General features: G+C 36.9%; 4 protein-coding genes across 7 annotated transcripts; all 4 read left to right on the forward strand.

Moving 5' to 3' along the window:
* The first annotated feature begins 572 nt into the window (after positions 1-572).
* On the forward strand, positions 573-5,455 carry LOC100264542 (uncharacterized). 4 transcript variants are annotated; one of them, XM_002282143.4, is made up of 9 exons: positions 573-1,014; positions 1,480-1,572; positions 3,083-3,187; positions 3,284-3,436; positions 3,527-3,625; positions 3,791-3,919; positions 4,261-4,440; positions 4,682-4,798; positions 4,882-5,455. In XM_002282143.4, exons 1-9 carry the CDS (start codon positions 607-609, stop codon positions 5,059-5,061), a joined length of 1,464 nt encoding a protein of 487 aa, XP_002282179.1. In that variant the 5' UTR covers positions 573-606; the 3' UTR covers positions 5,062-5,455. The 4 variants fall into 4 exon arrangements, with proteins under 4 accessions (XP_002282179.1, XP_019078707.1, XP_019078706.1 ...); XM_019223162.2 differs by having other exon boundaries at positions 584-1,014; positions 4,708-4,798; positions 4,882-5,124; XM_019223161.2 differs by lacking the exon at positions 3,791-3,919 and having other exon boundaries at positions 585-1,014; positions 4,882-5,124.
* Positions 5,456-5,548: 93 nt separating this feature from the next.
* LOC100261040 (phospholipase D alpha 1) lies at positions 5,549-9,913 on the forward strand. The gene is made up of 4 exons (XM_010658126.3): positions 5,549-5,890; positions 7,051-7,155; positions 7,343-9,257; positions 9,357-9,913. The coding sequence occupies exons 2-4, from the start codon at positions 7,060-7,062 to the stop codon at positions 9,788-9,790; spliced, it is 2,445 nt and encodes an 814-aa protein (XP_010656428.1). The 5' UTR covers positions 5,549-5,890; positions 7,051-7,059; the 3' UTR covers positions 9,791-9,913.
* A 1,433-nt stretch (positions 9,914-11,346) lies between these two features.
* LOC100259366 (phospholipase D alpha 1) lies at positions 11,347-18,541 on the forward strand. The gene is made up of 3 exons (XM_002282151.5): positions 11,347-11,821; positions 15,870-17,784; positions 17,922-18,541. Exons 1-3 carry the CDS (start codon positions 11,726-11,728, stop codon positions 18,353-18,355), a joined length of 2,445 nt encoding a protein of 814 aa, XP_002282187.3. The 5' UTR covers positions 11,347-11,725; the 3' UTR covers positions 18,356-18,541.
* Positions 18,542-21,620: 3,079 nt separating this feature from the next.
* Positions 21,621-22,549, forward strand: LOC100255957 (uncharacterized). Its single transcript, XM_002285195.4, has 2 exons — positions 21,621-21,962; positions 22,074-22,549. The coding sequence occupies exons 1-2, from the start codon at positions 21,824-21,826 to the stop codon at positions 22,328-22,330; spliced, it is 396 nt and encodes a 131-aa protein (XP_002285231.1). The 5' UTR covers positions 21,621-21,823; the 3' UTR covers positions 22,331-22,549.
* Positions 22,550-26,399: the final 3,850 nt, after the last annotated feature.

The raw sequence follows: 26,399 nt of genomic DNA on the forward strand, positions 1-26,399 counted from the left end.
CCATGTTGTACCTTCGACACTTAACGTGATATAAGTGCTAAAGTTTTCACTTATACAAATTGGTTTGACTTGGGTATATAATGATGTTCAAATTTTAACATTTAATTAAAATTAGAATTATACTTAACACTTATGTAAATAAATCATAATCTTGATACTACGTGGTATTGTACTTTCAACACTTGATGCAGCTTAAATGTTAAAGTCCTCACACATACGAATTGACTTGATTTGGGCGCATAGTGATATTCAACTTTAACATTTAATTAAAATTGGAATTATACTTAACACTAAGTTATAACTTTTATGTTACATGATATACAACTTTTAGCAAAAATTAAAGCATTTATCTAAGATTACATCTTCCCATCTAAGAGAAGGATGTAACTACTAAGTTTCCCAAAGTCCAGTCTCCAGAGCCTACCCCAAGCCCCAACTGTGGATGGATAAAGCCCATAGACATGGCCCAATTTTCACTGGTCCTCGCTGTAAGCCCAAAGGCCGGACCAAAGGTCTACTTGGGCCATTCACTCCGAATTAAAATCCTAGGCCCCAATGCCCCCACCTAACATTCAACCGTTAACTTCCATTCTTCAGGAGGGAAAAATGAACGAAACATTTTCTTCGTCACTAAGCAATTTTCATGGAACTGTACGGGCGCACCAACTCGGCACAGCCCTCAGCTCAGCGGTGATGCTCAAAGGCAAGCTCAAGCTCCCGGAGGCGGCTCGTCGAGCCTTCCCGGACCGCCTAGGCAGCTTGGTTATGGGCTTTGACGATAAGGACGATGAAAATGGCGGATCGGATTTGGTATTCGGGTCTGGGGAAGAACTCGAGACGTTTCAACCCAATGGGTTTGGATTGGACAGAGAGAGTGATGAGGACGAGGAGCACAAGCCCAGTGATGATTCGGATTTGAGAATCCGACAGAGATCAGATAAAGATGGGGCAAGTTCTGTTTCGGTGTCTGAAATAATTGCTGCTGATGAGAAAAGGTCTGATATTGCGTTTGAGGTGAGATTATTGGGTGGTTATTCAAGAACTGGTTAATTTGATTGTGAGAGATTGGAATGATTTGATTAATTTGAATTTTTGTGTATTTTGACGGAATCAGAAGTTTGATTTTGTTTGGTAGAGTTTTCTTCGCATCTTTATGCGTGACATATCCGGGGTTTAGGTGGAATGTAGCGAAAAATAAGATTCGTTTTTCTCCCTTTTGCCTGTTTGGTTACTGAGACAATGTAGGACAAAAGGTTGAATGTTAGATTTTCCTTTATTTCAGACACCAGAAAACATATATGTATCTGGTTTTTCCTTTTCTTTTCTTGAACCAAAAATCAGAGAACGAACTTTCAATGATTCATTTTCTTTTATTCCCCCCCATTTTCTTTGCAACCAAAATGGAGGATTGGGGTTTTATGTTTGTTCATTTCATGGCTATATGTGCATATGTTGTTTTGATTTCATATCTATAAGCAGCTTTCTCAGAAGGAGATAAACTTGGAAAAGTTGCAAAGACTTGCTAGTTTGGGGCTTCCTGATGGAGGAGGTCTGCGGGCAACAGCTTGGAAGGTTAGGGTTCTCTTGTTGGGCTAGTTTTTATCTATTTATTCACTAATATTTGGGCTATGTTTGGTTTGCAAAAGTAAGGAGAGAAGAAAAAAATACTAAGAAAAATGATTTTTTTATGTTTGGTTTTACCTGGAAAATTAGAAGAAAAATCAAATATAATTAAAATTAGAGTGAAACTTATTCATTTTAAAATTATTTAATCTTTATGTAAAAGTGCAAAAATAAATCAAATGAGTTTAGAATAACATGTAAAAATAATTTATCGTCTTTAAATCTAGTTTTTATTTTCCTTAATTTTTTTTCTTCTATTTTTATTTTTCTACTCTCCCTCATAGTTCTAACACACATGCATGCTCATACAACACCAATATATATGGGTATTGTATTATGGTCATAAAACCGATATAATTACTGGTTCCATGATATACAACTGTTGCAAACAGATACTCTGATAATTTGACATTCCTAACTTCCATGTTCTACTTGAATAGAGTTCATCAGTTGTCATTCATATTATTGATCTCTATTTACAATATTGTCAAGTTTTGGAGATAACATGTAGTGTTATTGGCCAGTCAAATACCTGCTGGGACTAGGATGATGAGGAAAATCTATTTCTGGCAGCTATATTTCCCGTTTATGAAGCACATGATTAATCGAGTAATTAAACTGGATTACATTTTTGTGCTCACTTGAGACCTTTGATAAATTAACAAGAGTGGCACCTTCTTGACATTTCTGGTTAGCAATGGCTGAGCATTCCCTTCTGTGAAGCGTAGATTTTTTCACAGACCTGAAACTCTTCAAGGATTGTAATAGAACCCTCAAGATATGAAAGCAATTTGTAATGACAATCATACAGCTGGGAGTTTTTGTGCCTTGATATCTCTATTTGTGTGTTTGTACCTTAAGCTTAAATGGATCCAAAAGGCTATTGCAATAAATAGGAAGGAGAAACACTTGAGACATTTGTCATTTAAGAACCTTCCATATGTTTTTCTTCCCCTAAAAGCCATGATCTCGAAGGTTTATTCTAGAAATCTCCTTAATAAAGCTTTCACCATTATCATGAATTGACAAGGTAAAAAAAAAAAACCAATGCTAATATCTGAGGCATAATCCCATGATTGCAAAGAGGCTCGGTGCACAATCCTAAAGCACTTATAGACAACTGTTTGTTCATGTGTGTGTGTGGTTAATAAATCTGAAAATAGGTTCTTAAACTGTCAAATCGTTTAAATGCTCCCCCTGATATGTACATTTGGGTAACAGGAGCTAGGCAACTGAAATTGCTATCACCTTCTCTTGACTATGGTTTTTGACAACATGTCGGCTAGCATTACAACTTAACCCTACGACAGTTTATCCACATTCTGATGGCACTTTAATTTTTGATATAAAAGTCCAATTGATACAGAATCATAGACCAACATGAAAACATCTAATTGCTTGCTACTTGTGATGTTCTGGATATGAGTTTTGATTGTTCTTATCTGACGCATTCAAGCAGTTGCTTTTGGGCTATTTGCCTGCTTCTCGTGACTTGTGGGAAAAGGAATTGACTGAGAATCGTTTAAAATATGCTAAGCTAAAAGAAGAGCTTCTCTTGAGTCCTGTAAGTTGCTACTTGCTACACACTTTCTCACATTATTATATTGCAGCTGAATTCACAGAGTTACCGTGTACTAATTAGAAGCTTTAATCTAGACAGGCTGAATACACAAGAAGAAAAACTGAGGCATTGGATGCTATGGAGCAGGATGTGGACAGTCCTGCTGATGGACCACTTACACGACAAGAAATTTCTCAGGAAGATCATCCACTGAGCCTTGGTAAGGCTAGTGCTTGGCATAAATACTTCCAGGTAAATGTTTTGTCCATTTTAAGAAGTCACTTGAATGCCTTGTGCTACTCTTGGGCTGATGTTTATCACAATAGAGACATCCATTTCTAGGATACAGAAATTGCGGAGCAGATTGACCGTGATTTACAACGTACTCACCCAGACTTGAAATTCTTCTCAGGGGACTCCTCATTGAGTAGGAAAAACAGGGTATCGACTTTAAGTTTTCTATTTGCTAAGTAATGTTGTTATCTAAACCAGGGATTCTATACATCCAATTCATCATTTCCATGGTAAATCCCAAATATTGAGATAAATGAATAATGAATAGATTCTTACTGAACGCATTGTAATATGCTGCATTTCTAACTACAGGAAGCAATGAGAAGTATTCTTCTCCTGTTTGCTAAACTAAATCCTGCAATCCGTTATGTGCAAGGCATGAATGAAGTATTGGCACCAATATACTATATATTTAGTACTGACACTGACGAGCAAAATGCTGTAAGAGTTTTCTGCAAAGAAGCTGTTCTTACTCCATTCTTTTGAAATTTTCTTTAGCTTGAGAATGTCTATGAATTATTTTATTACCTTTCTTTTATATCCACTTGATCTCTCTGATATCAATCATTAAAGTTTGGAGTATTAGTCTCTACTTGGTACCGCAAGTTTGTTTCATTTTGGGATTGCGGAAACAAGCACTTGTGTTTACTACCTCCCATGTCAGAATTTTTGTTCTGCCTCCGCAGGTTGAAGAACTTGCATGTTAGGAACTAAAATCAATATGTATTTTTGTTTTCATCCTTACTTAAGAACAAAATTGTTTACTTTCTTCCACTCTGCAGGAAAATGCAGAAGCAGATAGTTTCTGTTGTTTTGTTCGACTTTTGAGTGACTCTGTGGATCACTTTTGTCAACAATTGGATAACAGTTCAGTGGGTATCCATTCTACTCTTTCCCGCTTGGTAGAGTTGTTGAAAGCCAATGATGAGGAGTTGTGGCGGCATCTTGAATTCACAACCAAGGTAAACTAAATCAAATGGAGTTAAAAGAAAGTGAGTTCACGGATTTTTGGGTTTGTGCCATGTCTTAAATCGTTCAAATACATTTTTTCTTTGAGTTACAATCTCGTGGAATCCATCAATCATCATAGATCTGTTGAGTTCGCATACTAGCCATGATGTTTATTACAAATAATAATGTTATCATCAGCTCATGCTACTCTGAAACAGTGGAGAATCTTACATTATGCATCCAAATGATCAGGTCAATCCTCAATTCTACGCGTTCAGGTGGATCACATTGCTGCTTACTCAGGAATTCAATTTTCATTCAATCATGAGAATTTGGGATACTCTTTTAAGCAATACTTTTGGTGTTCAGGTTGGTCTATTGCTCTCTCAATTTTAACTAAAGGCCTTCTGACCAAATCCTGATCCACTAGGAGAAACCTTTACTGAGTGCAGGAAATGCTTCTGCGTGTCTGTTGTGCAATGCTGCTGTGCATAAAAAGCAGACTATTGAGTGGTGATTTTGCAGCCAACCTAAAGCTTTTACAGCACTACCCTGAAATCAACATAGAACACTTACTACAGGTAGCTCAGGATCTCAGTCCTGACACCTCTTCTTTTCGCTTGTCCATGTAAATTGATGGCCTAATTATGCGATTTTGTTTACAAGTCTGCTTTTCATATGGTTTGTTAACTTCATCCCGAATCTACCTACTGTTTGAGTTTCTCTTCACCCAAACAGCAAAGTAAGAGAGATGGGTTGAGCAGGTTAACACTGAACCTTGCACAAAGTCATTTAAGTACATGCCTGATCAGACCCTTTACTGGCCATTCTATCTTTCCACTATTCAAGAGGATACTGGCCATGGAAAACACCTTATCTTAACATGTACATATTAGCTTAATGAATGCCTCATGGAACTTGTGTTTTTTTTCAACTGATACCTGAAAACATTATATTCATCCCATGTGACGCTTTCTAAATTTCATCGATCATATGATATAAATAAGCTGATTTGTAAGCTTTCCATGTTTGAGCCTTTAGGAAGTTTCCATGGTTTGTACTATGTGTGATGACCTTTAGAATGGACAATCATGTCACTACCTGTATATGTATTTTCATGTGAACCAATATATTTTCTCTAAATTCATTATTCATTCATTGACACACAGTCAATGTATTCGGATTGTTTATTATGAATTAGAAGAAAAAATTATTTGAATCGAAGAACATTGATCACATAAGTGGAGAAAAGGAAAATTCGAAAACTTTTTAAGATTTATCACAAAATATTTTCCTTCAAAGGTGAGTTTTCTTCCATTCTTGGATATGAAGGTATTTGGTTTCTGCGGATTAGTGCAAAATGTTGAGTCTAAGCTATGTTCGATGGTGGAGATAAAATTGCCGTAGTTCTTGTATGGAAGGTTCCAATTTTATTTAAGAAGCTGTGTCTCTGGTTACAAGGTACGTATTTGAGAAAATTATTTGTACAACTTGTACAAATATGCTATTATTATCTCTAACATTTTCATGTGTAACATTTACGATATGTTGTTTGTTTAATCTTTGTTTGGTTTTCAAGAAAACCAGAGAAAGGAGAAGAAAAGATTAACAAAAAAAAGAAAAATTGTTTGAGAGTTTCCTTATTGTAGAAAAAGAAGATAATCTTTGGTTCTAAAATATTTTTTCTTTAATTGTGAACTTAAATTCAGTTCAAATATTAAGTTTATTTACCCCGAGCTCAATCCAACTTGACGTTTAATTCAAATTAAGCTTAAATTAACAAATATTTGTTTGGATTGTTTGGTTTAAACAAATAGAGTTGATCATAACCTTGGGTTAGATTGAAATAAGCTATGATCAAGTCTTTATTGAATCAATTTGTTATTACATAAAAAAGAAAGAAAAAAAGAGTAGGATGAATCCTATCAAGCTTTAACAAAGATAATAAAACCCTTAGCGATATTTGATTCCTGAAAATTTTGAATAATATGAGAAAAAGAAAACAAAAACAAAAATAAAATATAGATTTAAAATTAATAAATTATTTTCACATATTATTTTAAAATAAATTCACTTATTTATATAAAAATTAAATAATTTTAAATATATAGTTTTTTTAATTAATTTTAAATATATCAAACATGAAAAAATTAATCATTTTTCTTTAACATTTTTTTTGAAGTACTTCTCTCAAACCAAACAATGTGAAATGCTTTTTCTCTCTGCATCTTCGTTTCAATCATCACCAGTTATCCATCGAGAAGAGAAGTGCTGAGCTCTTATCCTCGTACACGCCAAAGTTGTTGGTTTCAGAATAATATAACCTTACAGATTGTTCTCATTTGAACTCTGAAGTATAAAAGATCTTGAGTAACAAAGCATTTTTCTGGGTACTGGATTGAAGATGAGAAATGCAGTAAAAGAAACTTTGAGACCTTAAAACAGCCAACTCCATTCCAAACTGTTATGGGGTTTAAAGCATTTAATTTCCATTAGTTTCCAAGTATTTCTCAGCGACCAAACAGGAGTATATCTGAAATGCAGAGACAACTTCAATTGAAGGACCAAACAAAGCATTTAATTTGAGTTGAGTGGTTGAGAATAGTGAACTCTATATACAGGTGTGAGGGATGATGGAGCAGAGTTTGGTGCACGGGACGCTTCATGCAACCATCTATGAGGTTGATGGGCTTTCCACCGGAGGTCCCTGGAATTTCATTCAGAAGGTATACACCACCGTGGCACCATTATTCTGAATTTCCTTTTACCAGGCAGTCTATTAGTACCCAACTCATTTGCTTTTAAGAAAGCTTGATTTCTCATGTCAAGATAGGTTTGATTGCCCTTTGATCATTGACTCAAGCAATAAGCATTTTCCTTGCATGGTTCTCACCCATCAATTATGTTGTGAAGCTAAGCAAACGCATCGTGGGGGCGCCTATTTCCAAGATATATGTGACAATTGATTTGGAAAAAGCTGGAGTTGGTCGAACCAGCAAGTTAGACAATGAAGACTCAAATCCCCGATGGTACCAAAGTTTCCACATTTACTGTGCCCACAAGGCTTCTCATGTTGTATTCTCTGTCAAACAAGATAATCCTATTGGGGCAACTGTTATTGGACGAGCTCACTTACCAGTTGGGGAACTCCTGGAAGGAGAAGTGGATAGATGGCTTGAGCTCTTCCATCATGATCACACTCCCATCAATGGAGGTTCTAAGTTACATGTCAAACTACAATTTGTTGATGTTACTCGAGAATTTAACTGGTCTCGAGGGATTAGGAGCCCAAAATTTCCAGGAGTTCCTTACACATTCTTTCCTCAGAGAAAAGGCTGCAGAGTTTTACTTTACCAAGATGCTCATGTCCCAAATAAATTCATCCCAAAAATTCCCCTTTCTGGGGGCAAGTGTTATGAGCCGCACCAGTGCTGGGAAGATATCTTTCATGCCATTTCTAATGCAAAACACTTAGTTTACATAACAGGCTGGTCTCTGTATACTAAAACTACCTTGGTAAGGTACTCAAGGGGACAAAAGCCAGGGGAACACGCGACCTTGGGAGAGCTTTTTAGGAAGAAGACCTTAACCCTGGGAGAGCTTCTGAAGAAGAAGGCCAGTGAAGGTGTAACGGTCCTAATGCTTCTTTGGGAGGACAGGACTTCTGTTAAGTTACTAAAGAAGGACGGGTTGATGGCCACCCATGGTGAAGACACCGGGAAATATTTCCATGGCACTGGAGTCCATTGTGTCTTATGCCCCCGCAATCCTGACAATGGACTTAGCATTGTTCAGGACATAGAGATATCTGCCATGTTCACTCATCATCAGAAGATTGTGGTGGTGGACAGTGAGATGCCTAATGGAGGATCAGAACATAGGAGAATTGTGAGTTTCATTGGTGGCTTTGATCTTTGTGATGGGAGGTATGATACTCCCACGCATTCCATTTTCAGGACTCTAGACACAGTTCACCATAATGATTTTCGTCAGGCCAATTTTCCCAATGCCTCAATTAGTAAAGGTGGACCAAGAGAGCCCTGGCATGATATTCACTGTCGGTTAGAAGGAGCAATTGCATGGGATGTCTTGTTCAATTTCGAGCAGAGGTGGAGGAAACAAGGTGGGAAGGATCTGCTTGTTCAACTGAGAGAACTTGATGACATAATCATACCTCCATCTCCAGTCATGTTCCCCGAAGACCATGAAACATGGAATGTTCAATTGTTCCGATCCATTGATGGTGGGGCTGCCTTTGGCTTTCCTGATTCTCCTGAGGATGCTGCGAGGGCAGGGCTTATCTGTGGGAATGACCATATCATTGACCGGAGCATTCAGGATGCTTACATCAATGCCATCCGACGAGCAAAAAATTTCATCTACATTGAAAACCAGTATTTTCTTGGAAGTTCCTTCGGCTGGAACTTGGATGGCCTCAAAGTAGAGGACATTGGCGCTTTGCATCTCATACCAAAGGAGCTGTCGCTAAAGATTGTCAGTAAGATTGAAGCAGGGGAGAGGTTTTCCGTATATGTTGTGATTCCAATGTGGCCAGAGGGTGTCCCAGAGAGTTCATGTGCTCAGGTAATACTGAATTGGCAGAAGAGAACTATGGAGATGATGTATAATGATATAGCTCAGGCCCTCCATTCCAAGGGGCTTCAGGCAAACCCCAAGGACTATTTAGCATTCTTTTGCCTTGGGAACCGAGAGAAGAAGAGACACGGAGAATATGAACCTCCAGAGAGTCCAGACCATGACACAAATTATCACAGAGCTCAACAATCCAGGCGGTTCATGATCTATGTCCACGCTAAGATGATGATCGGTCAGTTACCCTAAACCCAAATATTTCTACTCTTCTAGTAGAGTGAGCTTGTACATTTTCTGAGGCATTAAAATTGACTGATGTTTGGCCCTTTTTCAGTTGACGATGAATACATAATCACAGGATCCGCCAACATAAATCAGAGGTCAATGGATGGTGCCAGGGATTCAGAGATTGCAATGGGAGCCTACCAACCATATCACCTAGCTTCCAAGCAGCCTGCCAGGGGTCATATTCATGGCTTCCGAATGGCATTATGGTACGAGCACCTTGGCCTGCTTGACAACTCCTTCCTCCAACCAGAGAGCCTGGACTGTATCCAAAAGGTGAACCAGATGGCTGAGAGGAATTGGAACCTCTATACCTCTGAGAGAATGGATCATGACCTGCCAGGACACCTGCTTAGCTACCCCATTTGTGTTACGGATAGTGGAGAGGTGACAGAATTGCCTGGATCAGAGTTCTTCCCTGACACCAAGGCTCCAGTTCTGGGGTCCAAATCTGAGTACATTCCTCCAATGCTCACTACTTGACTGCATTGCCTTGTTCATTCTCTTTTCCTCTCTGAATAGCAGTACTGATAGGATTGCCGTAAAATCTATTGTGGGAAAAAATATTGTGACATGCAATAAAATCCATGGACCAACTTCACATTTTTTACAAATGTTAAGACAAACATTCCATTTACAAAACTAGTAACACTATTATCATTTTAATAAATATACCCTATTGTTATTCGCAACACCATTTTTATTAATGCAGTATTTTATATTCCTAAACTATCTTCCCTTATTCCTTCCCCCCTCTCTCCTCGCCAACCTCACGTCCCAATTGCACAATTTTTTTATTTTTTTTTCTTTTCTTTTTTTCCCCAACCCCCAACCCACATTTTAGCATTCTTTTTCTTTTATTTTTATCTTCCTTTTCATCTCTACCCACCCAACCCCCCACCCCACGTAAATTTTGTTTTTTATTTTTCATTTCTTTTATTTTTTCACATTCAATTATTTTTCATATTCTTCTTCTATTTTAAAACAAAATAATTTCTTTAAATAATAAATTATAAAATGATTTTTTCACCAAAAGTATTATGTAAAATGATTTTATTATATTCAATGTTTTAATGTGAAATTCATAACTCAAAATTTTTAAATTATTAAAATTTTAAAATAAACAATATTTAATTGGAATGGTTTTTTTAAAAAATATATTTTTTATTATGTTCAAACGAAAAGTAATTTAGTAACTATTATAAACAATAAATAGAATTTGATTTTTATAATTCTTATAAGCAAAAAATTTAGCCCAACCACCACTGCCTGTGGTCGCCAACTTTCATCCCTGCTCCAAACCTTAATTGTCGCCTCCGCTTCCACTTCCTAGGATGTCGAAGCCCCACCCAGGTCGTCGGAGCCCTATCCAGGTCGCCAATTTTTTTTTGATAAATATATATATTTCTTTATAAAAAAAAAAATGAAAGTTATAAATTTTACCTAAAAATTATCATTAGATGATTAAATTTCATCATTCATTATATTTCGTATGTGATTTGCAATCTTAATCAACTAGAATTTAGATTTAATATATTGAGAGGAGGTTCAAGAGACTTCTTTATTAAAAAGGGTATATATGAAAAAAATATGATAAAAAAATATTACTTTTAGCAAAATAGATATTGCAAATAACAACCCCTAAATATATTCAAGTTGTGAGGTACAAGTCAATTGAAAATTTGAAATTGGAAATTAAATGACCTAAATTCATACAAAATTGGGTTTGACTTACCGCAACGCGGTTTGTTTCCTTTCTTTTCCTCTGTTTTGACAAGCAACAAGGGTGTAGGGTTTATCATAGATCTCAAAACCCCACAAATGTTTTTCATCCATCACCAGTTATCCACCAACCACTGAACCCTTTCCCTCACACATTCAGAGCTGGTGGCTTCAGAATAATATGAGTTTCAAAATTTTGTTATGATTTGGCCATTAAAGTATAAAGGGTTCAAAACATGGTGGATAAGTTTCCTAGTATTTCTCAGCAACCAAACAGATTATATCGAAATGCAGTGACAACTGCAGCAAATTAATGGGCATGATTCCCGGCACTAAGGACCATGGAGGAGAAGAGAAGGGGTCTGAAAAAAGTCAATTTTAGACAATGAAAGTTAGTTATCACACCTCAAATATTCAACTAAAACTATCATTTCCTTTTTACGTCAATACTCTGCATTTAAAAATAGCCCCGTACTTGCTCCGCTTTCTTTCCTTTTTAATCACCCCAAACCACCTAACAGTTCTTCCTTTCTTCATCGCCTCCCTCTCTTTCTCTCATTTTCTCATCTTTTCAAGATTTTCTTTTCTGGGTCATCTGGGGAGTGGAGATTGAACTAGCAAATCTGCTTTTAGGCCAGTTTTCTTTTGTGGGTGTGATTGTTGCTTGGCCGTTGCATTTGTTACAAGGTGTGAGGGATGATGGAGCAGATTTTGCTTCATGGGACGCTTCATGGGACCATCTATGAAGTTGACAGGCTTTCCAGCGGAGGTCCCTGGAATTTCATCGACAAGGTATGCCACCATCCTTCTGAAAGAATTAATTAGCTGGAGTTTCTTTGACTCTCTCCCTTCCTCCTTTGACTCTTTTCCTGCTTGTCGTCTATTATTTCTTTAGTTTCTTCCCATCTAAGCTCTCCAACTCAGCACTAAAAAACTTAATTATATATCCCTTGTAATCAGATTTATCTATTTAGTTGGCTACAACTTAATCGAAATAGACTCTTTGCCTTCTTCTACTGCGATGCGCCCCATATTAAAGGGGAGGATAAATTGGGAGAAAGGAGACCAAGAAGATCCCGGGCTGACTGATTTAGAAACTTTTATTGCTTTAAGTTGCAATTTCCTGAAGGGACAGCTGAAATCTTTTCTATTTGTATCGATGCCCAGAAAAGTGAGATTTTGTTTTCCTCAAGACATCATCCTTTTACAACATAATTTACCACATTTGTATTGGATTTGTTGCACTCAATCGGAAAGTCAAGGGCCAAGTTTTCCATTGAGCTCACGGGATCGAGTTTATTTATATTATATATTTAACATTTTTATGTTTTAAGATTTTGTTTAATACGGAGTACGACTCTAATTGAGAATTTGTTTTAAAAGGTTTCACCCTTGTACTCTTTTTTCCTTTTATTATTGTTTCTTTTGATTAATGAATTATTAAGTGTTGATATATTCCGTGAATGAAATGATCATATTAATTGTCAAACCACGTTAATTTTTTTAAAAAAAAAATTCTGCTCATGCATGGTTTTGGTTAACAATTTGGGCATGATGTCTTTTGACTCATATACAACTAATGTGTAAGAAAAAAAATGAGCATTTGAGAGGCTACCTAATTATCACGAACTTAGTTTTTTCTTAAGCTTGTATGATACTTAGGCAAGTCAAGACACTTGATCTTGCTTAGTCAACCTTACTCTCAATGCTTAGCTTGTTAGGCTAAGATGCTCATGATTCGAAAGTTTTAGAAGGCGTAGTAGGCGATGCTTAAAGAATGGAAGCTTTCATTGCTCAAAATAAGCATTACAAGTGCTTTTGGGAACTCACTTGCTTGGTTGGTTAGGTTCTTGGGTGGTTTTGGATGGTGCCTTGACCAAATGAGGGTCTCACCTATTTATAGGCACCAATGGAACTCTCTGGAACCTTAGAGGGTTCCTTACAAATTAAGAAGATTCTAGAATACCTTATACAATTCTGTGTACTTCTATGTACAAGAATATACAAGAGATTCCTAGAATTCTCTAGAAAGCCTTGGACTTCTCTTATGCCTTCCACCATAATGTAGAGATGTGTGAACTTCTTTAGGCATCTCTAGAACCTTCCACATTCTTCCCACTAATGGCTAAGTATAGATGACTCTAGGAGTCTCCAAAAACTTCCTGGGTTCTATATAAACCCAAGGATAGGCTCATTTGAAGCATCCTGTGACACTCTCCCCCACCTATGTCGTCGATGTCCTCGTTGTTGCCTCTTTTTGAAACCTCTCGATGTGTTTCTAGAATCTTCTCAAGGCATCCGCATGTTCCCAGCTTACCTGCCTCTTAGGTAGTCATTTCCATCGGACTAGATGCTCTATCACAGGAGGGACCCCTTGTCTCTTGGTAACCCGTTCAGCTAGGATATTCTTCATCTTCTTCTCCCGTGAGGCCTCGGATGGATGCAAACCCCTGCACTTTCATTTCCTAGAGTGTTGCTTCCTCTTTCCCATCAAGTTCACCTTTCCCTTGGTGACCTTGTCCATGTGTGTGCGGGCTACCTTAGCTCGCTCCTCTTTTACCTCATTTACTTACATCCCTGATAGTAAGGATGTCTTAGGTGTACTAGGCTTTAGGTTGACTTGGAGGGCACCTAGTAGCTGCATCGAGCCCATATGCGCTTCGTGCTCCTACTCTCTCTCCTCAATCCATTGAGTGTCTTCTTTTTTGGATAATCTCATGCCCAATGTGGACCGTCACACAAGAAGCATTTGATTTTAGGTGTAAACTCCTTTCTTTTTGCCTTACCCTTTCCTTCCCGGATGTTAGGCGTCTTGCCTAATCCCATTTTAGGAGCATTATGGTCTTTTGAAACCTCGTCTCCCCTACCCGTGGTGTGGCTATCCTCCAAAGACTCAACCTTGGAGGAGTCTCCCCTCTTGTAATCTGTTAAAGACTCTGCTACTGCCATAACAATGGCTAAGTCTTGAATGCCTCGATGCCTTAATTCCTACTCGGCCCACCCTTGTAGGTTATCCATGAAGTTGAATAGCAACTTCTTCTCAGTCATGTTAGGAATCTCAAGCATGAGCGAAGAGAATTCCTTGACATAGTCGTATATGAGCCTATGTGCTTGAGACGCCTCATGTTTTTCCTAGCCATGTAAGCCACGTCTTCGGGGTAGACTGCCTCTTGATCTCCTTCTTGAAGTCCCCCCATGTCTCTATGGTGCAAATGTCTTTTTCTATATCGGTGAACCTCTGGCGCCACCATAGAGTAGTTGTGTTAATAAGGTAGAGGGTTGCGGTTCTTACTTTAGCCGCCTCATTATTCAGTGCGATAGCCTCGAAGTATCACTCCATATGCCATAAGAAGTTGTCCAACTCTTTGGCATCCGGTTTGCCACTAAACCTTTGTGGTTTCGGCACCTCCACCCTAGATGTCTCATGTGTGGCCATGACCCATGCCAACACAGCAACCTTGTGGATGGCCAACTCCTGCCTAACTTCCTGGTCTCGGGCCTCCATACGCGCAGCCAATGCTTCCACCCTTGACTTTATACTAGCGAACATGCTTATGACCTTGTCTTGGAAGGACATGAACTCCTTGTGTGATACCGACTGAACTTGTGAGCCTAGCACCCCCTCACGAAGGTCTTTGATCTGCTCCCTTAGATCCTCTAAGCCCTTCTCCATGCCTTGCTCAATCAAGTCCACCCCTTCCTGAGTGTCTGCCATGGCTAGCTCCACCTTGGCTGACCTTGCCTCCATGTTGGCAACGACATCACGAGATTTATCCTTCCTGCCCCTGCCCCATGCAGTGGGCTCGGTCTCCTTCCCATGGGTTTGCTCACTAGTCTTCTCCACGTTGGAGCTCGACATGCTTCCTTTACTATGCTCGCATCGTAGCCGCGCTCTGATACCACTTGTCACAGACTTAGTCTTTTCCTAAGCTCGTGCGACACTTAGACAAATCAAGACATTTTATCTTGCTAAGTCAACCTTACTTCCAATGCTTAGCTTGCTAGGCTAAGATGCTCACGACTCGGAAGCTTTAAAAGGCGTAGTAGGCGATGTTTAAAGAATGAAAGCTTTCATTGCTCAAAAGAAGCTTTACAAGTGCTTTTGGGAACTCACTTGGTTGGCTGGTTAGGTTCTTGGGTGGTTTTCTGGGTGGTGCCTTGGCCAAATGAGGGTCTCACCTATTTATAGGCACCAATGGAACTCTCTGGAACCTTAGAGGGTTCCTTACAAATCAAGAAGATTCTAGAATACCCTACACAATTTTATGTATAATCATATGTATAAAAATATACAAGAGATTCCTAGAATTCTCTAAAAAGCCTTGGACTCCTCTCATGCCTTCCACCATAGTGTAGAGATGTGTGGATTTCTCCAGGCATCTCTAAAACCTTCCACACTTTTCCCACTAATAACTAAGTATAGATGGCTCTAGGAGTTTCCAAAAGCTTCCTGGGCTCTATATAAACCCAAGGAGAGACTCATTTGAAGCATCTTGGGACATAATGCTCAAAATATTTTCTTTGAAAAAGCAAATTGCTTAAGTAATTTATAAAGCCATTAAAGCCCAGAGAAAATCCACAATCACTCCTCAAAATTTCAAAGCCACTAAACTTAATAATTAAACTTTATTAGACATTTCAAACTAAAAAAGTTGTGAATAAGAATTAATTTTTTTTTTAAATTAATATTCTTTATCACTCTTATCAAAAGTTTAATAACTAATCTTTTAATTGTTTGAAAGGAAGGAAGTAGTAATTAATCTTCTTCAATTTTATCATTAATTCAAGCATTTTCCCTCAATTTCATTTATGTTTCTCACCCATGAATTATTTTGTGCAGCTGAAGAGACGCATTGAGAGGGCCGGTAGTTCCAAGGTATATGTAACAATCGATTTAGACAAGGCTAGAGTTGGTCGAACCAGGAAGTTAGAAAACGAGGAGACAAATCCCCATTGGAGCGAATGTTTCCATATCTACTGTGCCCACAAGGCTTCTCATGTTGTATTCTCTGTCAAACAAGAAAATCCTATTGGAGCAACTGTCATTGGAAGAGCTCAATTACCAGTCGAGGAACTCCTGGAAGGAGAAGTGGATAGATGGCTTGAGCTCTTCCATCATGATCGCACTCCCATACATGGAGGCTCTAAATTACATGTCAAACTACAATTTTTTGATGTTACTCGAGAATGTAACTGGTCTCGAGGCATTACAAGCCCAAAATTTCCAGGAGTTCCTTACACATTCTTCCCTCAGAGAAAAGGCTGCAGAGTTTTACTTTACCAAGATGCCCATATCCCAAACAAATTCATCCCAAAAATCCCCCTTTCTGGGGGCAAGTATTATGAGCCGCACCGCTGCTGGGAAGATATTTTTCATGCCATTTCCAATGCTAAACAGTTGATTTACATAACAGGCTGGTCGGTGTATACTAAAATCACCTTGGTAAGGTACTCAAGGGGGCAAAAGCCAGGGGAACACGCGACCCTGGGAGAGCTTTTTAATAAGAAGACCTCAACCCTGGGAGAGCTTCTGAAGAAGAAGGCCAGTGAAGGTGTGAGGGTTCTAATGCTTGTTTGGGATGACAGAACTTCTGTTAAGTTACTAAAGAAGGATGGGTTGATGGCCACCCATGATGAAGACACCGGGAAGTATTTCCATGGCAGTGAAGTCCACTGTGTCTTATGCCCCCGTGATCCCGATAATGGACTTAGCATTGTTCAGGACATAGAGATATCTACCATGTTCACTCATCACCAGAAGATTGTGGTAGTGGACAGTGAGATGCCTAATCGAGGATCAGAACGTCGGAGAATTGTGAGTTTCATTGGTGGCATTGATCTCTGTGATGGGAGGTATGATACTCCCACACATACCATTTTCAGGACTCTAGACACAGTGAACCACGATGATTTTCGTCAGCCTAATTTTCCGAATGCCTCCATTACTAAAGGTGGACCAAGACAGCCCTGGCATGATGTCCATTGTCGGTTAGAAGGAGCAATTGCATGGGATGTCTTGTTCAATTTCGAGCAAAGGTGGAGAAAACAAGGTGGGAAGGATCTGCTTGTTCAACTAAGAGAACTTGATGACATAATTATACCTCCATCTCCAGTCATGTTCCCTGAAGACCATGAAACATGGAATGTTCAACTGTTCCGATCCATTGATGGTGGGGCTGCTTTCGGCTTTCCTGATTCTCCTGAGGATGCTGCGAGAGCAGGGCTTATCTGTGGGAGTGACCATATCATTGACCGGAGCATTCAGGATGCTTATATCCATGCCATCCGAAAAGCCAAAAATTTCATTTACATTGAAAACCAGTATTTTCTTGGAAGCTCTTTCTGCTGGAACTCGGATGGCCTCAAAGTAGAGGACATTGGTGCTTCGCATCTCATACCAAAGGAACTGTCACTAAAGGTCGTCAGTAAGATCGAAACAGGAGAGAGATTTTCCATATATGTTGTAGTTCCAATGTGGCCAGAAGGTATCCCAGAGAGTTCATCTGCTCAGGCAATACTGAATTGGCAGAAGAGAACAATGGAGATGATGTATAATGATATAGCTCAGGCCCTCCACGCCAAGGGGCTCAAGGCAAACCCCAAGGACTATTTGACATTCTTTTGCCTTGGCAATCGGGAGAGTAAGACAATTGGAGAATATGAACCTCCAGAGAGTCCAGACCATGATACAGATTATTACAGAGCTCAGCAATCCAGGCGGTTCATGATCTATGTCCATGCAAAGATGATGATTGGTCAGTGACTCTAAACCCAAATATTTCTACACTTCTAGTAGAGTGAGCTTATACTGGTATACAATTTTTTTGAGGCCTTAAATTGGATTGTATCTAACTTCAAACTCAAAACCTTGGTGATGCTTGCCCTTTTTCAGTTGATGATGAATACATAGTCATAGGATCCGCCAACATAAATCAGAGGTCAATGGATGGTGCCAGGGATTCAGAGATTGCAATGGGAGGCTACCAACCGTATCACCTCGCTACCAAGCAGCCTGCCAGGGGTCAAATTCATGGCTTCCGAATGGCATTATGGTATGAACACCTTGGCCTGGTTGATAACTCCTTCCTCCAACCAGAGAGCCTCGACTGTATCCAGAAGGTGAACAAGATTGCTGAAAGGAATTGGAACCTCTATTCCTCAGAGAGAACGGATGATGACTTGCCAGGCCACCTGCTTAGTTACCCCATTTGCGTTACGGATACTGGAGAGGTCAAAGAAGTACCTGGATCAGAGTTCTTTCCCGACACTAAGGCTCAAGTTCTGGGGTCCAAATCTGATTATCTCCCTCCAATCCTCACTACTTGACTGCATTTCCTTTCTCACTCTGATTCATGTCACAGCTTCTTTTCCTCATCCTCTCAGAATAGCAGTGGTGATATAGTATTGGGGTAATATCTAAATCTTCATCTTTTGTGAAATAGTGATAATATGTATATATGACTCCTGTGTCTATTGTAAAATCACAGAATATTTTAAACTACAGCAATTTTCACTGCCATATATATGAATTTTTTTAGCACAAATTACTTTGCTTGTGGGTTTACAGAATGGCAAGGACATTTGGTTCAGCCACATGATAAGCTTTCAAACCTCCACCATGGGGTTTTGTGTCTCCTCATGCTTAGGGGAAAAAAAAAGGCAAACCAACTTCATGCTATTCGATGGTAAATCAGCCAACACTACATATGAAACTTGTCTGGGTTAAAGTTGACCCTTTGGCTCTAAGAGAAGTTGACCGGCAGATCCGGAATCCAAGCTTTTCGTCTTGAACTAGGTGTGAAAAGTTTCCCAGATGTGGATGGAGTTTGGTGAGATTATTTATGTGGGGGTTGTTATGAGGAAGTTTCCATCCACAAATCAATTCCAACCTAATTAATCACGTTCGTGGAACAATGTAAATAAGAGAAATTGATAGAAATTAAATGGGATTTTCTGCACCGATTGATTCATTGAACGGACAATGTCGCTTTCTTTGAATGAGTTCAGATAACGGAAGTCAAGAATGTTGGAACATGCATTTTTCTAGTTCCACACTAGTTGGCATTGCCAACTGCCCACATTGGCACAAATACCTAGGTCTTATCTTTGGTTCTATAAAAAAATTTCAATTCACCGACTTTGATGTCACCCCATTGGCCCAAATCTCATCATCTCACATGAATCAAAATCAGCGAGTGAAATTTGGTAAAATTCCATGAATTTACAAAAGCCAAAGGGAGGGGGGGATGGCCCTTGGGGACCCAGGCAGGCAACCACATGGAAACCAGTTAGAGAGGAATTGGGAGACTGCATGTGAAGAATGGGGACGTATTTAATTCTCTTTCATAGTGTAGCCACAAATCCCATTGGTGCCTAGTCATTTGCCTCTCTCCATTTGGATCTTCCCCATCAAACACTCCAAGCCTCTTGGTATCTCATGGTCTGACGTGTCATTCAGCCACTGGCTGCCTACTTCCAAACACATGTGCTATTAATTATTCGGAATACTTACGGCTTACGCCCACGCTCCTTTATAAGCGTGGCAAGTCATTTTCCTTTCTTTCCACTTCATTCATGCTTTCGCCGGATGATTTTTTGGGTTTCAATTGGCTTCTTATTGGCTTTAATGTTAGAGTCTGTGTTTGTTTTTTTACTTAATTTTAAATAAAACCTTAATCTTTAATAGTATTAAATATTATATTATTTGTTTTTGTAGTATTTTATTTTTATTAAGTATTAAAAAGTAAAGAAAAATCAATATGTTATTTATTTTTATTTTAAAAAAAATTACATATTTTGACTTTTTTTATTTAATAAAAAATTTATAATAAATAATGAAAAAATAGAAAAACAAGTAACTTAAATTTTGAAAATAAATTATTTTTAGCAAAAAGTCAGAAAAAACAAACATGTGGTGTTTATTTTTTTACTTAATTCTAAATAGAACCTTAATGCTTAATAGTGTTAAATATTAAGTTGTTTGTTTTTATAGTATTTTATTTTTATTAAGTATTAAAAAGTAAAGAAAAATCAATATGTTATTTTTTCTATTTAAAAAAAGTTACATATTTTGACTTTTTCTAATTAGTAAAAAGTTTATAATAAATCATGAAAAAATAGAAAAACAAATAATCTAAATTCTGAAAACAAATTGCTTTAAGCAAAAAACAAAAAAAAAAAAACCACCTTTTTTCTTTTTTCTTTTTTTCTACAAATGCTGGAAGAAAATCTAAGGCATTGGTTCGATAACTATCAAATTCTTAAGTTATTTTTAATATTCAAAAAATACTCAGAAAAATAAAAGAAAAATATTTAGTTTTACTATAAAAAAAATCAAATATAATTAAAATTAATTCAAAATTTATATATATTTTAATTTATTTAATAAAAAAAATAAGTAAAATAAGTTTATATATATATATATATATATATATATATATATATATATATATATTCATATTCTTTTTTTATATTTTTTGTCCTTTTTTTTTCTTTGTATTTTCTTTATACGTTATTAATTGCAACTAAAGTTTGGACACCCCACTTTATTGCTTTTATTTATTTTTTTCTATTAGTAGGTCCACCAAAATAGATGTTATTTTATTGTCTGATTCCTTAATTAAAAACATTAAGATAGTTTTTTTAATGAATCTTTTTAAAGAAACTTTATATTAAAATAACTTTTTTTTTCTCTCCTTACATTTTTTGTCCTTATTTTTTTCGTTGTATTTTCTTTATAGACTATTAATTGCAGCTAAATTTGGACACTCGACATTATTGCTTTTTTTATTATTATTATTTTCTATTAGTAGGTCCACCAAAATAGATGTTATTTTATTATCTATTCCTTAATTAAAAACATTAAGATAGTCTTTTTAAAGAAACTTTATATTAAAATAACATTTATGTAAACCACTCCCTCCTAATACAATGTACTGGTGGAGCCCATGTGTGCCCCGTAATGATAGATGTCCCTTGAAAATTCACACTTTCAAGAAGAAAAAAAAGTCTTTTAACATTAAGTCAAATTTATATTTTGATATCATATGGCTATTGCCCACTGAAAAAGATTTTTTCTACTTTGACCCCTCGGTACTGAAAATCTATTTCTAAAATCTTATCTATTTTTCAAAGCTATTTTAGTTCTTTATGATTTGTAATATGAACTGAAAATTAAATTAAGATAAATAAAGAGATGGTAATGGAGAGTTGGGCAGGGGCAGAACACTTAATGGGTAGTTAAGTTAGTTTATGTCATGTAGCCAAAAAAACAAGGCATGATCACATGGCTTACCAAAATTATTGGACCTCAATTCCATGAGAGGAGAAAATCTCAATTGAATGGCTTGTCCCAATTTTGTCCTGGACGCATCAAGGGTGGCACATCCAAGCAGCCGTAGCGTGGGCTCCACGCGCCGCCACACACCAATTGGCAATGTCATCAATTATTATATGAAGAAGTTGCATCCGGCCATGAACTCCCGCATCCAGCAAGAAAGTGACGTCAGCAGAGCAGTGCCGTGCGGTGCACGTGCAAAAGTTAGCAGGCAGTCTCTTCAAAAATGCCAAACAAACAAACATGATGCCTTTTTTTTTTTTTTTTTTTTTACGTGCATTCAATTCAATTATCATTCACCCGTCCAATTATCTTCCCTTTCCTTGTCATTTTTCCTTTCTTTTCTTCCAAACATTCATATTATAATATGTAAATAACTTCCACTCCAAACTACCCCGGGACTATTTATCCTTGTCCAATCCTCTTGTAACTTCATTTCTCTTTCCTCCTCACCTACCATGTCTTCTGTGCTCTGCTCACAAGGGGTGGTTCTCGCCACTGCCATGGCCGTCTCCGGCACCGTAATTCTCCTTGCTCTGTGCCGTCCAAAGGCCTTTACGCCTCCCCAGCAGCTTCCAAGATCTTGTATCTCTTCCGGTGGGTTGTCGTTTTGTTGGGTTGCGAAAGAGATTCTCTTCTCTCTCTCTCACCTCTCACCTCTCAATCTCTGTTTCTGAAATTTTCTCGGTTTGTTTGTTTTGTGTGTAGATGGGAAGAAGAAGGAGAAGGAGAACGAGAAGGAGAAGGAGAAGAAGAAGAAGAAGAAGAAAAGGGTGCACTTCGCAGAGGACGTGGTGGATCCAAGTGGGGACAGTGAGGAGTTCAGACGGCAACACAGTAGGAATTCTTCATTTTCCGTCAGGAAAAGTAGTGATAAAGTCAAAGGAATGCCAGCAAATCGGGTGGCTCTCTACAAAGGAATCCTCAAAGAGCGTGTGGTTCATCGCATGGCTTATTCCTATTGACTCAATTTCTCTGTACAATCTTGAGTCGCTCTCTTTCTCATTCTCCTCTGTACAAATTCTTCCTAATTTCCCTCTCTTTTCTCATTTCTGTGGCTTCCAAACGTTGTAAACCTTAAACTTGTAGTGATCCCCTCCCCCCAACCACACGCTTCAGTGGCGCGTGTTAGGCTAATTGGATAATTTGAATTAGTGTACATTTTCAAGGATATCTTTCTTGCATATTTGTTCCCACACTGTTCCTTCTTTTCTACTTCCCCTGTTTGCCTTCACTTTTTGGATTCACCATTTATGCGAATATTCCATAGATGATTCATCCAATCTTAGCTAAGTAAGAACTAAGAAGCAAATAACCAAACATCCCCCCAACCAGTTTTGGTTTCTTGAACAGACACAGATGGGTTACTTTCCCTTATTTTCCCTTCCTAACCAAATACTAAATTTACAAAAAAATTTACATTCCATGTTAACTTTATGGCCCTACTGACCATTTGGGGAAGAAGAGGAAGGAAGAAGGCAAGTGGGTATGTGTGTCTCACATGTGAACCTTATGGCCAAAGGATCACAACTATAATTCTTGGATGCTTCCTCCTCCTTCAAACCACCTCCCTTTTCTACCACTCAAGAAAAAAAATTGGGAGGCAAAGTGTGACACAATAGAGCCTTATGGTAAGTACACCCAATATGTGTAAAGTATTCAGAATTTTGAATTATTGGTCAAACATATGGGGGAAGCCAATAAATTTGACCAATTCTTTTTGCCCTTTGCTTTCACGAAATGTGTTTGGGTTGGGGGCCACCCCACGAAACCATAAGGAAGGGCCATTTGTGAGACAGACAAAGCAAAAGTGGGAGGAGGGCCAAGAGATGGGCAACTTAAAGGCACTGGAGGTTGGAGGGATTCTGAATTGATTTTGGAACAGAATCTTCATATCAGCTTCCTTGTCTCCTTTATGTTTTTTTTTTTTTTAATTTTAAATAATGTGGCTCATTCTCCATGCCCCATTTGTTCTTTTTCATTTTATTTTAGGTTTTCTACCAAAAATTTGGCAAGACAACTGTAAAAACTTGATTCAGTGTGGAAAGCCAAAAGAGAGTGACAGAGAGGATAGAAATATATGCCGTCTGTCATCTTCTCATCTGCCTTCCCATGTGTTTGAGTAGTGATTGGAAGAGGCATGTGAAATCTCTACCAAATTGGCCACTGCCTCACCCAATCACTTATCTTCTCTGCGTGTGTCAGGGTTTGTGATTGAGATGATAGAATACTCAAAGAAGCTAAGCTAGGGATTTGGAGCCTTGCCACTTATCCAATATTCCGGGGCCATTTGTCACTATCATCTACTTTTGGTTTTTAGAATAAAGTTGAAAATGAAGTCAAAAAACATAATTTTTTTAGGACGTAAAAATTTTAGTGTATATATATAAAAAAATGGATAATTATGTTTTGTATTTGATTGAGCTTAAAAATTAAGTTTTGGTCTATATAAGTTGCATAATTGATGGAAATGATATGAAATATGAAAAGACCAATATACCCTTCAAAAACCATTTTCTACCATAATATTCGACAAACTTTTTTATCTTAATTTTTTTAATAATTATTCTGAAAATTTATTATTTTTAGAAAACTAATTTTTTTAAAAATATATCATTTAAAAAAATTGACATATTTTTAGTTATTTTTTATATACGTAATTTTAAAAATATATATTTTTCAAGATGTTTGATTTTTAAATAATAAAAATAATAATTTATTTTTATTTTTGTAGAAAAGGGCGCATTTATTTCCAAATCACTAAATTATATTAAGTTTTATTGAGGTTTATAAAATGAATAAAATTTAAACTAATATTTTTTTTTTCATAGCAAACAAAGGTCATTTCTAGAAAGATAACAAATTCATATCATTTTTTTCAATTTTCACATTTTCTCTAAATCTTGAGTTTAAATGGTGAACGTATATGGACCAAAGCTTAATTTTTTAATCCAATTGGGTCTAAAAGACAATTATCCTCCCCAAAAAAAAAAAACCTTCTTGTATTAATTAAAATAATTTTTTTTATAAAAAACAATATTTTTATGGATTTCTTGTTAAATCTTTTTTTTTTAAATTACAAGTTATTTGAATCAAATTAATTAAATAGGCACAAGAATTTGTATTAAACTTAAAAATGATTTTTTTTTTTTAATTTCTCAGAAGTTAATTCAATTGAACTTATTGAATACTTTGGGATTTAAATAATTTTAAGGATATGCATTGTATGAGAAAAAAAATTGAAAATAGGCCAACTAGTTATAAATAAAAGGGGAGAAAAATATTTCCTACCTAAAAGGGAGTGAGATGATGTCAATGCTTAGGTGACATTTTGCAGTACAACTTCAGAAAAGGGTGACATGATCTCTCATAGTAATCTAATAATAAGGTGTGGGGTGAAGGGTGAGGAGAAGCACCAACTGATGGACACCAAATTTTGAAGATGGAACATGACACAAACATCCACAATGATTTGATTAAAGAAGATGACATGGTTGGATGCTTCTTGGACCCACTTTGTGACCTCACCAGCTTTGTGAACATTTTATAATTTAAAGAAAAGAGAGGGTCTTTTACAAGCCTAGGGTTCCTTTCTAGTGGTCCATGCCTCCTCCCCCCATTTAGTCAATAAAAGAGCCAATGCTTTAGCCCAAGCCTCACAATCAATATTATAATTGGTAACCCACCAATAATGCAACCCCATCTTACCTCATTCTTGTTTGGCTTTATGGTTGCATTATTGAGAAAAACCCATTTCCTATTCAATGATAACCAATCAAATTCAAGCATCTTTCATTCATTTTCCCTACACCCATGTTTGATTATGGCTTTCCAAACAAGATTAATTAACAAATGCTCTTTCAATATCTTATAATTAAATGGAAGGAGTGGGTGGAGGGAGGCCTTGTCATGTTCTAAACATTGCAAGTTGAATTTGTTAAACTAATGAAATGGTAAAAAAACATGGTGGTTTGAGGGTGAGGGTTAGTGTTGTTTAATCATTAATTAAGACAATTTTGTACATAAAATTTTATGATGACGACCATCAATACCACTTTTGGGTACTGGAAGATTATTAAATACAATTAAAGTTTGAACTATTTACCATCTAAAAAAATTACAAAAAGGTCTAAAATAATATTTTATCAATAAAAAGAAATTCACGTCACGTAACTAACTTAGTTATCTTGATGTTGTAAATTGTATATTTAAATTTTTTTGGAACAATCGTTGACAAACAAAAATATCATTGAAAGTGATTTTGAGATGATTACATATAAAATTTAACTATTTTAACCAATATATGAGGACGGTGAATTAGATTTCGATCAATTTGTACATATTTTAACCTTTAATGATCCAAATGGCATAGTGCACATTAATAAAAGTTATGTAAAGTAAAAAAAGTAAAAGAATAAGAATTTTAAGCAGAGTTTTATAATAGTTGTACACAATTTTGACCTATGCCCACTCGGATCTACTAATTTTCAAGCTTTTAAAACCAACCTTAGTATCCTTTATACTTGAATTGTCATTTTCAAGAGACTTTTCACAACTTGCTCTCAAAATATATATTACTCTTAAATTCTTTCACAATATTACAATTGAATAATAATATGCTGACATGGACTCAACCCAATTACAAAGGAAAATAAGATCGAATAATGCACTAAAGAATATGCAAATTTCGGTTTAATGCACCCAAATATTAAAGTGATAACTCTTAGGATTGATGAACAATTAATTCAACGTGTTTTATTAACAATAAATGTAATTTTAGAAGCTTAGCATAGATAAACTATTCACATAGTTACGTAAATCAATTGACTAAAGAGGTCAATTAGTCTAATAACCTTAGTGGTACAATAGATAGCTCTATCCATCGAGCTGCCACTTCGATCAGTGGCCACTACCAAATTCATGGCACAATACCTTTCTCCAACCTTAAATCTTAAAAATTGAATGATTTATCAAATTTGTGAAACCGATATCGACTTGGGTTAAGATTGATTGTGGATTGAAAATATTATGACA

The sequence above is a fragment of the Vitis vinifera genome, chromosome 11, assembly GCF_030704535.1.
Source record: "Vitis vinifera cultivar Pinot Noir 40024 chromosome 11, ASM3070453v1".
NCBI classification, from domain to species: Eukaryota; Viridiplantae; Streptophyta; class Magnoliopsida; order Vitales; family Vitaceae; genus Vitis; species Vitis vinifera.

Bases quoted from the DNA above. Each gene is read 5' to 3' on its own strand.
- LOC100264542 (XM_002282143.4), top strand. From the start codon at position 607: ATGAACGAAACATTTTCTTCGTCACTAAGCAATTTTCATGGAACTGTA. The intron at 1,015-1,479 runs GTGAGATTATTG...ATCTATAAGCAG, and splicing joins GGTCTGATATTGCGTTTGAG to CTTTCTCAGAAGGAGATAAA. The intron at 4,441-4,681 runs GTAAACTAAATC...CCAAATGATCAG, and splicing joins ATCTTGAATTCACAACCAAG to GTCAATCCTCAATTCTACGC.
- LOC100261040 (XM_010658126.3), top strand. From the start codon at position 7,060: ATGATGGAGCAGAGTTTGGTGCACGGGACGCTTCATGCAACCATCTAT. The intron at 7,156-7,342 runs GTATACACCACC...TATGTTGTGAAG, and splicing joins CCTGGAATTTCATTCAGAAG to CTAAGCAAACGCATCGTGGG. The intron at 9,258-9,356 runs GTCAGTTACCCT...GCCCTTTTTCAG, and splicing joins CCACGCTAAGATGATGATCG to TTGACGATGAATACATAATC.
- LOC100259366 (XM_002282151.5), top strand. From the start codon at position 11,726: ATGATGGAGCAGATTTTGCTTCATGGGACGCTTCATGGGACCATCTAT. The intron at 11,822-15,869 runs GTATGCCACCAT...TATTTTGTGCAG, and splicing joins CCTGGAATTTCATCGACAAG to CTGAAGAGACGCATTGAGAG. The intron at 17,785-17,921 runs GTCAGTGACTCT...GCCCTTTTTCAG, and splicing joins CCATGCAAAGATGATGATTG to TTGATGATGAATACATAGTC.
- LOC100255957 (XM_002285195.4), top strand. From the start codon at position 21,824: ATGTCTTCTGTGCTCTGCTCACAAGGGGTGGTTCTCGCCACTGCCATG. The intron at 21,963-22,073 runs GTGGGTTGTCGT...TTTTGTGTGTAG, and splicing joins AAGATCTTGTATCTCTTCCG to ATGGGAAGAAGAAGGAGAAG.